General features: G+C 34.6%; 6 protein-coding genes across 6 annotated transcripts; 5 read left to right on the top strand and 1 right to left on the bottom strand.

The window, feature by feature from the left end:
- Positions 1 to 199: 199 nt before the first annotated feature.
- PHYBLDRAFT_163025 (hypothetical protein) lies at positions 200 to 1,501 on the top strand (the record flags this gene model as incomplete). Its single annotated transcript, XM_018434722.1, has 9 exons — positions 200 to 216; positions 401 to 427; positions 463 to 507; positions 593 to 614; positions 649 to 679; positions 729 to 778; positions 1,072 to 1,113; positions 1,238 to 1,325; positions 1,362 to 1,501. The coding sequence occupies 9 exons, from the start codon at positions 200 to 202 to the stop codon at positions 1,499 to 1,501; spliced, it is 462 nt and encodes a 153-aa protein (XP_018298015.1).
- A 3,074-nt stretch (positions 1,502 to 4,575) lies between these two features.
- PHYBLDRAFT_106941 (hypothetical protein) lies at positions 4,576 to 6,406 on the top strand (the record flags this gene model as incomplete). The annotated part of the gene is made up of 7 exons (XM_018427968.1): positions 4,576 to 4,687; positions 4,786 to 5,176; positions 5,233 to 5,419; positions 5,505 to 5,688; positions 5,746 to 5,861; positions 5,918 to 6,157; positions 6,203 to 6,406. 7 exons carry the CDS (start codon positions 4,576 to 4,578, stop codon positions 6,404 to 6,406), a joined length of 1,434 nt encoding a protein of 477 aa, XP_018298014.1.
- Positions 6,407 to 6,597: 191 nt separating this feature from the next.
- PHYBLDRAFT_105673 (hypothetical protein) lies at positions 6,598 to 8,814 on the bottom strand (the record flags this gene model as incomplete). The annotated part of the gene is made up of 2 exons (XM_018427912.1): positions 6,598 to 8,172; positions 8,287 to 8,814. The coding sequence occupies 2 exons, from the start codon at positions 8,812 to 8,814 to the stop codon at positions 6,598 to 6,600; spliced, it is 2,103 nt and encodes a 700-aa protein (XP_018298013.1).
- Positions 8,815 to 9,340: 526 nt separating this feature from the next.
- On the top strand, positions 9,341 to 10,390 carry PHYBLDRAFT_163022 (hypothetical protein; the record flags this gene model as incomplete). The annotated part of the gene is made up of 3 exons (XM_018434721.1): positions 9,341 to 9,529; positions 9,950 to 10,034; positions 10,299 to 10,390. The coding sequence occupies 3 exons, from the start codon at positions 9,341 to 9,343 to the stop codon at positions 10,388 to 10,390; spliced, it is 366 nt and encodes a 121-aa protein (XP_018298012.1).
- Positions 10,391 to 11,030: 640 nt separating this feature from the next.
- PHYBLDRAFT_59016 (hypothetical protein) lies at positions 11,031 to 11,866 on the top strand (the record flags this gene model as incomplete). The annotated part of the gene is made up of 3 exons (XM_018440424.1): positions 11,031 to 11,152; positions 11,187 to 11,499; positions 11,705 to 11,866. 3 exons carry the CDS (start codon positions 11,031 to 11,033, stop codon positions 11,864 to 11,866), a joined length of 597 nt encoding a protein of 198 aa, XP_018298011.1.
- A 1,146-nt stretch (positions 11,867 to 13,012) lies between these two features.
- PHYBLDRAFT_59015 (C2H2-type zinc finger transcription factor) lies at positions 13,013 to 15,110 on the top strand (the record flags this gene model as incomplete). Its single annotated transcript, XM_018440423.1, has 7 exons — positions 13,013 to 13,069; positions 13,166 to 13,202; positions 13,361 to 13,435; positions 13,507 to 13,626; positions 13,693 to 13,974; positions 14,777 to 14,799; positions 14,838 to 15,110. 7 exons carry the CDS (start codon positions 13,013 to 13,015, stop codon positions 15,108 to 15,110), a joined length of 867 nt encoding a protein of 288 aa, XP_018298010.1.
- Positions 15,111 to 15,319: the final 209 nt, after the last annotated feature.

Genomic DNA, 15,319 nt, shown 5'->3' with positions numbered 1-15,319 from the left:
TTATTCCTTAAAATAAATTCTTTGCAGAAGAAATCATTATTTATGGAAAGTTCTCGAGTGTCTAGTTTGTGACTTAAATATCATACATTTTGATGATATTAAATGCATTTAATTTATGGGAAAACTGCTATCATAGATATATAAACAAGCAAACAAAAAACTGCAAGTTTAAGAATCTGCATGGAATACATGGGAAAACATGATGGTATTGCTTAAGTAAAACTCCAATTTGTGCAGATTTATGCACTTTTTTTCATTAAATCATATAATGATAACACTAAACTCACATTTAAAGACATACCTTTAATCTTAAATAACAGTCCTATCTCTCTCCGTATGTATAAGCAAGCTAAGGAGATATTAAATGAATATGTTTAACCTCTTTTTTCATATCATACAGCTACATTATGAATCATCTAGAAAATAAGTAATATTATATGTATTAAACATATCAAATCTTAGGTTACACATAAGCACTTTGATCTTTAGGTGGTGCCAAACTCGATGGTAATTGTTAAATTACTTGGTGTTATTTGCTGCCATAAACCGTATTAAGTTTTATATTTGATCTTGTTTGTTTGTTTGCTTTAAGCATTGAATTGAATGGAGTCCAAGTAAATAAATGTTATTATGTTGTATATTTTATAGACAAGGTGGAAATTAGTAGTAGCAGTAGCAAGTAAGTAAAGTATTAAAATGCAATAAGGCACTTCTTCCTTACAATATAGAAAAAAAAAGCGATTTTAGTGAGATTGTTGCAAGTTTTCTAGGGTTTAAAGTGTGTTTTACAGTGGGATGTTAATTCAGTACTAATTTTTCTTTCTTTTATATATATTCCACTTTTTACCCCACCATCTTTTTGCAGTCAATACAAAACACCTTTATAAAACATGCTGTGACATAAAAACACTCCTAAATGGAATCAATGGAATTTTTTAGTAATAAAAAACGGCTTGGCAGAATTTACGATGGTTTTATACTGATATTCAGCTGCTGTACTGAGACTTAGAATTATTTTTAAAAGAGTAAACACCAAGTGATTTCTAACTACACTAATATTAAATACTATAGCTATACTACAATACTGCTACGTATGTGAACATTAGTGAAAAGGTATTATTAATGTTAAGATATTTTAATGGTCAATTACTAATCAAAATTCATTTCAATCATAATTAAGCTAGCATCATCTAGACTATTAAAGATATATATAGTCAAAATAAAAGTATTTTTATAGTGTAAAAAGGATCGACTACAAAGCTTTATGTTATTTAATGTTTACACACTAGCATCTTTGCATGTCAAGTTGGTAATTAGTAAATATGGTAATTAGCAGCAGATTTTTTTCACACAATGACAAGAACAAGAGTATTTTGCTGCGATGCTAGTTATTTCTCGTTTCTGGTCTATTGTAAGGAATAAAAAAAGTTATCCTTTGCTCAAGAGTAATGCGCATGAACTTGATAGCATTAACCATCCTTTCGTTTTCTTGAAACGTTAAAAACTGGACATATTAAGCGCCTATTTAAAAATAAAAAAGCGAAAGCATGTTTACTATAGTTTGCAACACCGAAAGACACTCAAGCTGGCTTTGACATCGTGTTGGTCTTTACTCATACTAGGTAAGTAATGAATGTAAAGGCAGAGTTAAAGAATAGGGAAATAGATAAGAAGAGACGTAAACCTTTAAAAGATGTACGCTGATTCAGATGACATCAGCATTTATCTGTGAGGTAATCACTCATCAATTACAATCTTTTTATAATTGAAACAAAATAGTCGATTCCTTCATGCGTAAATATTTTATTACATAAATTTGTCGACATCTTGAATCATTTTATGTTACATGAAACTTGTATATTGCTGCTGTTTTTTCTGCTTTAAAAATGAATACATTGGTACCCAAGAAAGAAAAGATAGGAAGAGTATGCACCTCAATATGTATCTGAGATAGCAGAATGGCTGAGACTTATATATCTAGTATCATTACCTAATGTACTTCTTTACTAAATACGCCTCGAATCAGTTCTAGGCAAACATATTTGTATAAACTGTCAGTTTATTCGTTATCTATAAATAATTTAAACTGATCTGCATTAAAGATCTTTCAAAGTGAGATTCAAATAATAATAACTTAATTGAAACAAATTACCTCAAACGAATCTCGACAAAAAAAAAGAAAAGTAAAAGAAGTACAGGCGTACGTAGATCAAAAGCCCTCATTAAAGCCCCATAAGAAAATTCTTACGAGATCTCTTACTAAAACCGCTCTTCCTTCGTTATTTTTACCATGATGTAAACAAAGCAAAAGTATTAATAAATGGCTTAATAAAAATACGCAGAGAATCATTTTCACTAACTCATGTTTTGTTATGGACATAGCTCAAGTACTCGGTGTTTTTTTTTTAAAAAAAAAGCCGTTATATGTATTCTAGAATCAAACAAGTTTAAAATCAATTTATTAATACCAATACATACAAGCAATGTCATTAATTGGTTAATATGAACGTCAACTTTTTACTATCTTCGTACTATTTATAATATATACATATATTGCGTGTGTGCATTCGTATTGCATAGGACAAATACAGGTTATTGAAAGGATGTTTTTTTTTAAAGAACTATATTACTCAAACCCTGAACGAAACAAAGTTAACAACAAACTTACTTAGTTATTCGTATAATTGGTATTATAAGTCAAGCTTAAAAAATACTGTAATCACTAGAGGCTGATTCATAGCAACAAACCATTATATGAGCTTATTTTACCCAAGTGTACAGAAACTTTGATAGAACATACTTATTTAAATAAATAAAAGTACATATTATTCGGATTAGAAATTCTCGTCCCACTAAATAATGTTAGTAATATTACTAGTTACTCCATTAAAAAAATTGTTTCAAGAATCAATCTTACATCACCAATAGAATATGTTTATTATATAAAATACAGTAAAAAATCTGTATAGCTTTTCTTAACAATTATAGTCAACTGCTGCTGCCTAAAATGGGTGTAGTTAATATGCGTGAGTATTTTTGGAGCCTTAATTAAAAGAGTAAGAAAAAAAAACTTCTGGAATTGTGGGCAATTGGCTAAAAACCTTACTGGCTATGGTCGTATTTTTTTTGTTAAAGAGAACGTATACTGAAACCTGTACTTTATGTATGCATTAGGTGTGTGTACCATCGCACAAAGTGCTCTTCTGGGGGCCATACTGTTTCACATTGATTTTCAACTATGAATTGACTGAATACTAGATCTTTAAAAATCACTTCTCCTTCAAGCTATTATCTCTGAACCATCATGGCATAATTCGTAGCTTGATAAAAATATTAGGGTAAATATCTTGGTATAAAAAGTCTGGGCGCAAATATAAAAGATATGAAAAATTACAAGTTTGTATGATTCATAAGAATATTGAATATTTTTTGAGTATAAGCAATTGAAGATAAAGTTGTATATGGTAATTTATGACTTTACACAAGCATATGATTCACTTTATACAATCAAATTAAATCCTCTTCGCTTTTAAATTATATAGAATCTCAAAGAGAACAATACATAAACAAATGAATAAATATAAAGACTAAACTGTACTAGAGTCATATGATGTTCATATAACTCAGGAGTAAGATCTGTAAGATACAGAACATTAGCTTTTGCTTAGTCTTAAAGCAAAAAAAAACTAATGCGTGTAATGTGGCTTCCATAATTTGATAGAGGAGTCAAAATAAGCGATCCTCTATGTAGCACCAAGATTACTCATTCAAGTAAACTAAGTATTGGAGTATTAAACAAGAATCACAGAATAATCTCTACATGAGCTAAGAATCTATGCTTCTCTAGAATACCATATAATTCTATAGATAAATATCATCTCTATGATTCGCTTCCCAAGATCAGAAAGTATATACACTTACTACGTACCTACACTATGAGAAAAGAGTGGTGATTCCAATGAGGATTTTGGAGAATGTCTATAGCGCTTTCCAAAATCAGCACTAGTATCACTACTCTTTTCTCATAGTGCTTACATATATAACTATATTCAAGTAATGCAATACATCACCCATTTGTAGTCGAACAGGCTTCCTTCTTATACTGGGACAGTGCCACCTTGGCGTAGAACTCTCCCAATTAGGCTGCCCTTCTTGTGACTGCGTGTCTTAAAGGATTGACCAATATAACATCACTGTCTTTAGCTTTCTTCTTTGCTTCTCTTTGCTTTCACAAACGAACAAAAAAAACAGTATAAAATAGTTATTCCGGAATAAACGTTTAAAAATACAGATAAAGAAATGAGTCTCCCTGTAAGAAAAGTTAAGAACATTGAATAACAAAATTGCAATTGACGCTCCTCCTTTATCCCATTGAACATTATGCCGCTTTCATAATCAAGTGTGCTACAAAAACAGACGACTCGGGGATTTCAGACAGCGACGACTCTGTATTTCAAGGTAGTAAAGATTTGATCCTATATATATATATATTGATCAAGTACGTGGATTAACTGAAGAGTACCAGACTACGATAGTAGCGAAGACGATATAGATGACTCTATATTTGATCAATACATGGATGATAGCCAAGGAAAAAAGGAGTTCGAAGTTGAATACACTGTCAAAGATGCCGCAAGTCTTGTCGAAATGCAAGCCCAAAGTATTGATTTAGTCGCGTCTGTTCTTGGTAAGCTGATATAAGAGATATACAAAACAGTGATTAAATAAAATAATAAATCAAGATATGTATATATACTTATATGTATTTACCATTGATCGTTTCAGGTATTCAAAAACGATACGCTACATCATTATTGTGGCAGTTTAGATGGAATACAGAAATACTATTTGAAGAATACATGGAGTCTCCTGAAAAAGCATTGGAAAAAACAGGCATAAAAACCATGGAAGAAATAAAGCTACTTCAAAAGAAACGAGAACTTGGATCACAATCAGAAGAATTTGAATGCAAAATCTGCTTCGATGACGACCCAGAAATGATGACTGTTGGAGTTGGATGTGGCCACAGATTTTGCATCGACTGCTACAGAAAATATATAACATTCGAAATAACCGAAGGAAATAACCGAAATATTACATGTCCTCAAGAAAAGTGCAATGCCATAGCTGATACCGAGACTATCGAGGCTCTGATGATAAAAGATGTGTATGAAAAGTAGGTATTCACAGAAAAATCAGATAAAGCAGGTCTAATTGACAATTGTTTACTAGACATAAGCTATTTTTAAATCAGCTTTTTGTACAAGATCAGGCTTCTATGAGATGGTGTCCTGGTATTGACTGCGAGTATGCAGTGGAGTGTAACATTCCTAGTACATCGCTGGTTTCTATAATCCCAATAGTAAAATGCTTTTGTGGCCATGAGTTTTGTTTTGGATGTGGATTATCTGACCATCGGGTAGCTCAAATTGCATTCTGTAGTTAGTTAACTGATATTAAACACATGCTTATTTTTTTTTCTTTCTCTCTCTATCTATCTCTAGCCTGCCATTTGCGCCTTGGTTAAGAAATGGATGGCCCAGTGTGCCCAAGATCTAGAAACCTTGAGCTGGATTAAAAACTCTACGAAACAGTGTCCTAAGTGTGAAGCACTTATTGAAAAGTGGGGTGGATGTAACCATATGACATGTAAAAAATGTCGTCATGGTTTTTGTTGGGTTTGCAAGGGTAGGTTCTATAAATTATTATTTGATCAGAGCTAAGTAATGTATCTTTTTGCTATAGAACCCTGGAGAAAACACGGTTTAGACGCTTACACCTGCCATAAGTATAAAGCAGAGTCTGTGAACTCTGATGACTGCTCAAAATACGCAAGAAGAAATGTGGAAAGATACTTACATGTGAGTCTACAAGTCCCGGAATATGTAATAGACTTAATCTGTTTTTGTTGAAATAGTATTATGAGCGATACATGAACCATCAAACTTCGGCTAGACTCGACAATGAATTATTCAGAAGAAAGCCGATAGATATAAAAGAGATTGAAGAAATGGAAGAAGATGGAACTCTGCCTTGTTTTCGAGTTAAAACTCTAAAGGACGCTTGGGAAATTACTGTAAAGTCAAGAAATACACTAAAGTGGGCATATGTCTTGGCTTTCTACATGAAAGAAACTAATGCATTGGACTTGTTCGAGGTAAGTTGACAAACTTCTATATTAATATTCTAACATAGCTATTAGAAGAACCAGCGAGAGCTCGAGATGGCTATTGAAAGTCTGTCTGAATCCTTGGGCAGCGGAAATGGCCTTAGATATGACGTTGGATATGAATTGATTTTGGACAAGTATACATATGCAAAACAAAGGCTACAGAACTTTCTTGATTATATTTCCACAGAGATTTTCGAAGAAAGTATTGAGTTTACTGTTGATCTCAGACAGTAACTTTTTGAAAGTTGCATAAGACCAAAATCAAACAAACATAAGAGTATACAAAAATAATAATAAATATATACAAAAATCAAATAGCATAGCAAGCTTTTATTTATTTATTTATTTATTTATTTATTTGGTTTTAATTATGTAACAAATGATGGTTCTATTATGATGGTATATACATGTACCTCTTTATGCTTTTAATCAATAACAACTAAGCTACTGAAGCTTTTATGGCTGACGTGCTTTAGCATATTCTCAACTGGGGTCGTAGGCTCCTTCTTTTCTTTCCCTTCCAAGGCCTCTTCCCCATCTACATCCTCCTCGCCTTCAATGAAATTCTTTAGGATTGACGCAGAAAATCCACAAACCATTGTACAGCCCTTGACGTCTGCAGTTACCGGGAGTGGTGTAGCCACCTCTTCATCATTATCATCATCGGACCAGCCGAGAACGCTATTGTGATACCACATTTGTTTAATAGGGTCTTCTTTAGTACCGCCAAGATTCCACCACACAAGCTCAGGCACATCATATCCGGCTTCTTTATATTTCTCTTCGATAGTCTGATACATAGTGTTGTACTTGGTTCTATCCTCGGTCTCGTCAAACTGCATATCAGAGAACACGAACAGTCGCTTCACCATATCCTTTTGAGAGATCTTGTTCTTCTTAGCCATAGGTAACAGGAGGTCAACAAAGATTGCTTCAAAGTTTGTTGAGTATCCCATAGGTGCCGCCATGAGATCGCTGATTTGATCCACAAACGTCTTGGAATGATCGATCTTGACTACAGTAGGCTCTTCTGAAAATGTAATGATGGCTCCGTCAAAAGGGGGTGCAGCCAGAGTAGCCAGAATTAAGCTCAGGCCTATAGAGCACCAGATAGGGACAACACCGTTGGAAAACTTTCCGTACATCGAACCAGACAGATCGCAGATAGCAATAGAGGATCCCAGATTTGCATTTCCATCCCCAGCCACATTTCGGATAGACTGAACCAGGGTATTCCACTGAGAATTCAACATCGATCTCTCTACCGCCTTGGCCTTTTCCAGCACCTCTGGGTCAGCGATTCCTTTGAGGAAACTCGGCAGCTTTTCTTCAAAAGGATCGGATTTATTGCAGGTATAATAAGCACGTTTGGCTAACTCGTGTGGAGACAAGGTAGCTCCGCTAATCGATTTATTTCCCAAAGCCACTTGCTCAATATACTCTGTAAATTTCTCCGGGGTATGCTTAAAGAAACGGCCAGAATTGTTTTGCATGCAGACAGAAGGAACGTGGCTAAAGTCAATGGCGTCCCACTGGCCGGCCTGCATCTTGCGCTCAGTGACCTGCAATGCTTCTCGAAGAGGACCAAGGTACTGCTTGCGATACAACTCACGGACTTTGTTTAGATAATACTCGCGGGATTCGCCCTCCTTTTGGTAAGTCTCGGGAGGAAATAGGAGCTCGGAAATACTAGTGGCAAGTAGAGTGTTTCTGTCATGGGATCTCTGGAGGGTAGGGGCCCATTTCGCAGCTAGGCTCAATTTATCAGATATAGCGTACTTGTATCGCTTAGGCTCGTCTTTAAGGTCCTGGAGAGTCTCATAATCTTTCTTCAACTGTTCTGCAAACTGCCTGGCCACCGAAAAGTGTAAAGCGCGGTACTTTGGATCGTTCTCCAGAAAACTAATGACTCGCTCTTGCCTGAATTTACGTGCCTGGCGGCGCTCTTGACGGGCTTTCTCAGTGCTCGCTTTCTGGGCTTCCTCGACTTCTTTGGCTCGCTTGGCTCGGCTGATTGCTGCTTCTTCTGGAGTCATGGTACGGTAGCTTTCCCAGATAGCCTTCAGATTGGCTCTACGATCTTTGAACTTGGGATAGCTGAACTCTGGGCGGACTTGATAGAGGGCCTTGTATTTTCCAGAAAGTACAGGGCCATTAATTTCACCAGTCGCGTAAATGCTAAGAAGGTTTGACAAATCTTTCCAATAGCCGTGCGACTTGGACTGACCCTTCAAGTGTTTCTTTTTCTCTTCTGGTCTCTCTTCTACGATATCCCAGCCATCTTTCTTAGCACTAGAATCCTTCTTAGATACATGTGGTACAAATACTGTCCCATTTGTCAAGACTGGCAGGTTGGCTAGGGCAGTCTGAGGATGATGGGTAATTAACCAACCGAAGGCCAAATAAAATTTCTCCTTTGCGGCATTTCCGCGATGGATTGAACGCGCACTGAAGATGATTCGAAGTGTACAAAGAGGATCCTGGGACCATGCCTGTTCAAGAAGGTTGAACATGGTTTCCAAGTTCCAGTCTTCTCCTCCAAGCTGGTAGTGCAGATCCAAGCAGGAATCCAGGGTCGAGACGTGAGCCAGGGCACCATTTGTAGTTCTTGTAAGATTGGTCGTGGCCAAAAGAGAATCCATAAAGGGCTGAGGGGTGGCGATGGCCAAGTCCTTCATGCCGGCAGCAACCTCATCAGAAGGGACATCGGAAAGCTCATTGATATCCTTGGAAAGCAAAACGGGATCATGGAGAGAGGCAAAGAAAGGAAGATAGGTAGGGAAAGTGGCGAAAGACATGGAAGCTAGTGAAGTAGGTAGTTGACAAAAAGGTGATAGTTGACAAAAACTGATAGTTGACATAAACCAATTGTCAAGTTCCTTTTATAAGCTATTAAAAAAAAAGCAAAAAAAAAAAATGACTGCGGCTAACCAGAACCTTAAGCTCCTCCACAATAACCGCAGTCAATGCACCAACTTCGCCACTGCCAAAAATAGGAAATGGGCCGGGATTAAAATAAAGAAAATTTAATATAATGATATAAAATATATATATAAAAAAAATTGGTTGTGTAACTGGTTTTGTCATCCTATATTTTTAAAATCAAAACTGTCAATTGAATTATAACTTTCTCCCGCATATTCGCTTATGCGTATCCTTCCATAGTTGATGTACAACACCATACCTTTAATCCAATCATTGATAGATCTTCCAAATAGTATTTCTGATCCCACCTATTATATGCTTCTTTTGATGAAAGTTAATCGAAAGAAGAAGAAGAAACATGTCTCACCGGTTGGAGCTGGAGTTTGCAAGATAGTCTATGAGAGACTAAAGTTAAAGAATAAGGCAGTTATGGTAGGCAACAGAGGCTTTTAACGAATGGCTGAGGTTACTGAACAGAATATAGTTAGTGGATAATATGGACAGTAGATGAAGATTATGGCGAAGAGAAAGGATGAAAGAATAGCGCTTGCGATAGGTGTTAGGAGCATGTAGAATACAAATACGGAAAGGGGAATAATAAAGATTGTGCATGCGATTCTGTAGCAGTTATAAAGCAGCCGTATAAGCTAAATAGTCCTTAAGTAAGCATTATACATTTAGAGAGTTATACAAATCCTCAGTAAAGAAGCCAAGAAGAAGAAGAAGTGTTAAAATGTGGTGTGAATATGTCTGGAGGGTTTAATGTCATGAAGAACAATTCCTTTGAAGAGCAGGTGGTGTAATAAGAGTGAGTTTGTTTTTGGGTATCCTACTTTGTGGAGGATCCTACAGTTCATAGTACCAGTAATAATTACTGAACACTCTTGGTTTCTGTACCGAAGTCTTGGAAATCTGGACGAAAAAGATGTAAGGACAAGTAGGTCCATGAATGGTAACCACTGCAAGGTTGTAATACCGAAAGCTTTTGTCTCGCCTTTCGATTAAGATCATGACTATTTTACTGGCATGACCTCTTATCTTGGTCAGTCTTAATATTCTCTCCTAGAAAACCTAATAATCGATGAATTTTTTTTTTTTGAGCAAGTATAAGTGTATTAGCAAAAAAAAAAGACAACGGCAAAAATTAATATCTACCAGAATTTTGTGTTTTATTATATTATATCTTAAACATATGCTCTAGTTGAAATCTTTTTACAATTATTTGGTATGGACAAACTGAAAGGTTCAGACGACTCTGACCGGCTAGTCTTCTTCTATTGGACTGGAACTTAAATTGAAAAAAAAACAGACATGCTTTTGATGGAAGATATTGCACTGTGAGCACTTGATTTTATCTAATCTGCATTTGAACTTTTTGGTCTTTCCACACCATAATTTATCAAATTACAATATATCAGCGACATAGATTCGATAAGTAAGACTAGCAAGAAAAATAAAATATTGTCAACTTTTTATTTTATTTTTCTTTATGGAACTTCCTTTAAAACTCACAGTAGTTAAAGGCTCAATCACTTCAATAGGATGAAAGCTGCAATATGTTCCGCGACATATGACACTTGTAGCCAATTTTCATCCCCTTTTATCGCATATTTTTGTCTTTTTGAAGTATATCTTCCTTCATAAACTAGAAGACGAACCTAAGTCTCCTTTATAGAATATTGTTAATGAAGGATTCTTTAAAGAAGTCTTTTGGTCACTCCTCAAGAACTACAGGCCAACTAAAAAGAAGGCTTTAGCAAAATCAGTAGTTTACAAGGATCTAATGCTCAGCTATTGAGACCAGTATTTTTAGTACTGCTTGTATGAACTAATCAACATAAGGTATACTCATCAAATAGCTTCTTACGAAACAGCAAAAATCCTTGCTACTTATCTGAATGAGATCAAATTTCAATTTAGAAATAAAATTCGAATGCTTCTTAATTTACTATTGGAGAAAAACGAAAGAATCGAGGCAATGAAAAATAGTATGAAGAATAGTGAGGAAATCGAGGAAGACATTGCGACAGCTGTAAAAGAAAACAATGATAGAGAGTATAAACTAAGTAAAGCAGGTTATTTGGTCAAGAAACATCGAACACATCCCTGAAGAATTTATTTCCTCTGCTACGCTTGACGTGATTCGTAATATCTTTGACACATATCCACCAGATTATCAATATTCAAAAGGCTCGATATATTATGACAGTAAAGCCAATCTGCTGAAGCACATTAAAGCGTACTACAGATTGTCAATAATGCGAGAAGTACTTCGAGACAAACCATTCAGCTGTTTTCCATTACAAAGATGGCTTATACAATGCTATATGAAAATCGATACACGTACTCTGAATACTCTGATCTTGAATTATTCCGTTATCAGTCACTTTAATAAGGAAGTGGTATGAGAAAGCGTTAGGGATATTAATTCCAAGGCAATAATACCCCAGGGAGAAGCAAAGGACGTGAAGTTTAGAGGGATGATATATACAGACGGTATTGAAGTGTTCGTGCTGAAGAAGAACAGTGAGACTAGAAAATAAAGGTGCTAGTAGCAAAAAGTCAATATCTTTGGTGAAAATTAATTTTGGTATGTCGAAGCGTTAGAGTAAGATGAGCTGGAGGCTGGAATCGGAAAATGCGTGTTTGGTAATCCTGTCAAAGGCGCATTATTGCACTACAGAATGCTGTTTTTTAAAAACTCAAAAACTCAAAAGCTCAGAAGCAGTGTACATTAGGGGGTTTCACCAGCTCTGGATGCTTGACTGATGGATGTAGCGGTAGTTTAATTCGGGAAATTATTGGCTGTGACGAATTTTCAAGAAATGAAAACTGCCAAGTGGAATCACTCATTGACAAACTCTTCCTCAAAGCACAGCAAGAAACTTTTTCCCTGTTCTGACATCCCCCACACACCCCTCCCTTTCTTCTCACTCGATCGACCACTTCTCTGCGCCCCTCGTTCCCTCTACTCTCGAGCCTTGCTTCATTTCTTACCTGTTTTCACCTGACTTCTCCAAAAAAAAAATTATAAAAATTTGTAGCTACCTTTGCCCTCACAATATAAAACCCCAAAAACACATTTTATGACTATCCCAATGATATTCACTTAATAAAATTTGAGACTATGCTCCCCTATAAACAAACAAACAAAAAAGAAAGAAATGAAAACTGAGCATCCAAGCATCTAAAAAAATAGTTCACCACTGGATGTCGTGACTTAGCCAAAATTTTGTAAATTTGTACTTTATGTACAATTGATGGCAAAGTTCATATAGAAGCAAAGTCAAAACCAAGCCATAATAAATCTATATAAAAGTAGTTATCTTGATACCAAATTATAGAAGTCTAACTTACTTTTGAGGAATTTGGGAATAGGCACTATATTTATGAGTACTCTAATCAAGCTTATTGTACATATGAATTTTGACGTATATGAGAGAAAACATATCAACCAAGGGCCATTAGGGTTTTTCGCCAGTCTTTTTTCGATACTTATTATTATTGGCTGGTGCTTAAACTACCGTTATATCCAACAGTCAGGCATTCAAAGCTGGTGAAACTCCCTGATATAGCAGTATTCGAACTAACATTAAGTTTTGACTTTATTCAACTACCCCTTATATTTTTAAACTTGCATGTAATGAAAAAGGCTGTGTCAGATCTGACGATTTCTTTTCGAAAACCCAATTAGGTATACAAATAATGGTTCAATATAAAAAATAAAAGTATGTGTCATATTTACAACAAAATAATAGCTCGATTGAATCTTAACAGCAATCTGTCCCGGTACTTATGTATACAGTAAAAGAGTATAGTATAAAGCCTTGCAAGGATAACAAATACTGTATTTCTTCTTCTCTTTTCTCAATTACCGAAAAACTTTCTTCCCACCACTTCTTAACCTCTTTCCTTATGTCTTTTGACTCACGCGTACCTTTCTGTCAGGACGAAAGGGAGGATCCATTATCTGTATGTCACATAGGCCAGCTTATTGGATTATGATAGTAACGAATTAGTAGATGCTGTCCATATGGCTAATTATTAGAGTCATTTTCAAACATTTAGGTCTTTCATATCCAAAATGAAGAATTTGCTGCACCAGGTGAGTTTTACACTTCAAATGAATTATATAAACTTTGGCGTAATTTACACTCAAACACTTGTATAGAATATTTTTTGGTATTGATACTGGCATTGACGGCACCCTTCTCTCTCAGGGAAATATTATACACCACCCAAATTATCCTTTACAAAATCAAGAGTCTCTTGCACAACAGGGCCTTATTTATACCCTACGCCGTAGACAGTGGCAGGATAATATATCAGAGCTATTAGGTATTCAATTGATTTTAAACACACGCGTAAACATAAATTAAATAAAGATACGTTTTGATTTTAAACTTTAGCATATATTCCGGCTGTTTTCATTCTACAAGACCCTTTAGAAACATCTGATCATGGTTCTCTATCGTTGCAATCTTTAAATAATAGCTCCCAAGGATATTCTCAAGGCTACTTTGAAAATGGTGCGCAGCCATTTGTTATAGCATTGTTTTGTGGCTAGCTATTTAATGATTGGGCTGTTTATCAAGATTATCAGCCTGGGACTCCTGAACAACAACAAGAATACGGCTTCCCCGAGATTGCTTTTATACATTATGATCATAATGGTCCATCATCTCGATACACCATATCTTTGGATTCAGCTTCTGTAAATGTATACCTATGTCTCGAATGTTCTTATATGACAAACAAGAAATTCAATTTTGAAAGACATGCGAGCACCCACATGGTGGATAGAACTGTTTATGGCTGCTATTATTGCGCAAAATTATACAGTACCAGATCTAACCTTTCAAGACATATCTTGCAAGGTAAATGTCATTAGCTTATGATAGCCTATAATTTTTTATAATTTTGTTCGTATATACCTTTTCCTTTTTGCAATGACTTTATCTATTTTTTTTCAATGATCTGTATTCCCACATCCACCTTCATTTCAATTATCGTTTCCATTTTATTATATTATATTTTATGCTCAATAAACCACCAGCGATTGATTATATACTCTGAGTATCACCATAATAGCCTGTGTATATAAAAGTTTATACCATTTGTATGATATGGTCCAATCCTAGTCTCATCTTATTCTTTTTCTTCCTTGCTTTTTTGGCTGGTAAACGGGATTCTTTAAATGCCAAATAGAAATATGCTACTATTGCTTCTTTTTTGAGGAGAATATTAGAAAGGATATTTTCAATACCAAATTATTCCTCTGAACTAATACCATGTAAGCCATATTTATAAAAATAATATATAAAGTCAAAGGAATTAAAATTTATATTCAAATATATATATTGCTGGAGCTTCTTATATGCTTTCTTTTTTATGCTGTTATTAATTCAAATATTCATTTGAATCTTGTTCATTTTTTAAAAAAATAAATAAAAAACTGTCTTCTTTGTCAAATTATGTACTCTCTTTATTTATTTTTTATTTATTTTTATCTTGTGTACACCCTTTTAAAGAAGTCTTGCTTTTATTGAACTGATCATTTTGCTTAGCATCTCTACCTTGAAAATATGATAGTAGTATGCTATCAATAATAGATATATATTATTGAACTTAATTATGATCTATTATGAAAAAAATATATTGGGGTATAATATAAAATAGTCATAGTTCAAATGTCACAGAAAGTATGTATATGGGATGTATTCAGTGTAAATATAAAAAGAGAAAAAAAGGAAAGCGTGCCTGTGTAATTGTTATTTTAGCTGCTCTGAGATTTAACCTTGCATTGCACCCTAAAGCAATATGTGGTACAATATTTAACAAAAGCACATATATTCACGATCGTTTGGCTTTTATACTCAATTCCAATTTTACCAATAGTCATTTTGAACCCTTGCAGTCATTTGAACCCTTACAGTTCCAAAAGAATGTTTCAGGCTTAGAATCTCTTTTGAAAGCTATTTTTTCCTGTTTAACAAAAATTAAAAAGTTTTAATAATAATTACACAAAAGAATGGACGGTCAATAAATAAAGTAGAAATATTGTAATTGGTTGTCTAGCCTTAATTGCTTTCACCTTTGCCTTGTGTTCCCATCTAAATTAAGTAGGATAATATTCTAATTGACATTATTATTTGCAGCATATAGTTTTATTTTCATTTTTATTTTTATTATACATAATAATACTCAGTCACATGTATCTCT

Source organism: Phycomyces blakesleeanus (assembly GCF_001638985.1).
Source record: "Phycomyces blakesleeanus NRRL 1555(-) unplaced genomic scaffold PHYBLscaffold_2, whole genome shotgun sequence".
Lineage (NCBI taxonomy): Eukaryota > Fungi > Mucoromycota > Mucoromycetes > Mucorales > Phycomycetaceae > Phycomyces > Phycomyces blakesleeanus.
This window is presented reverse-complemented; position numbering and strand designations above follow the sequence as displayed.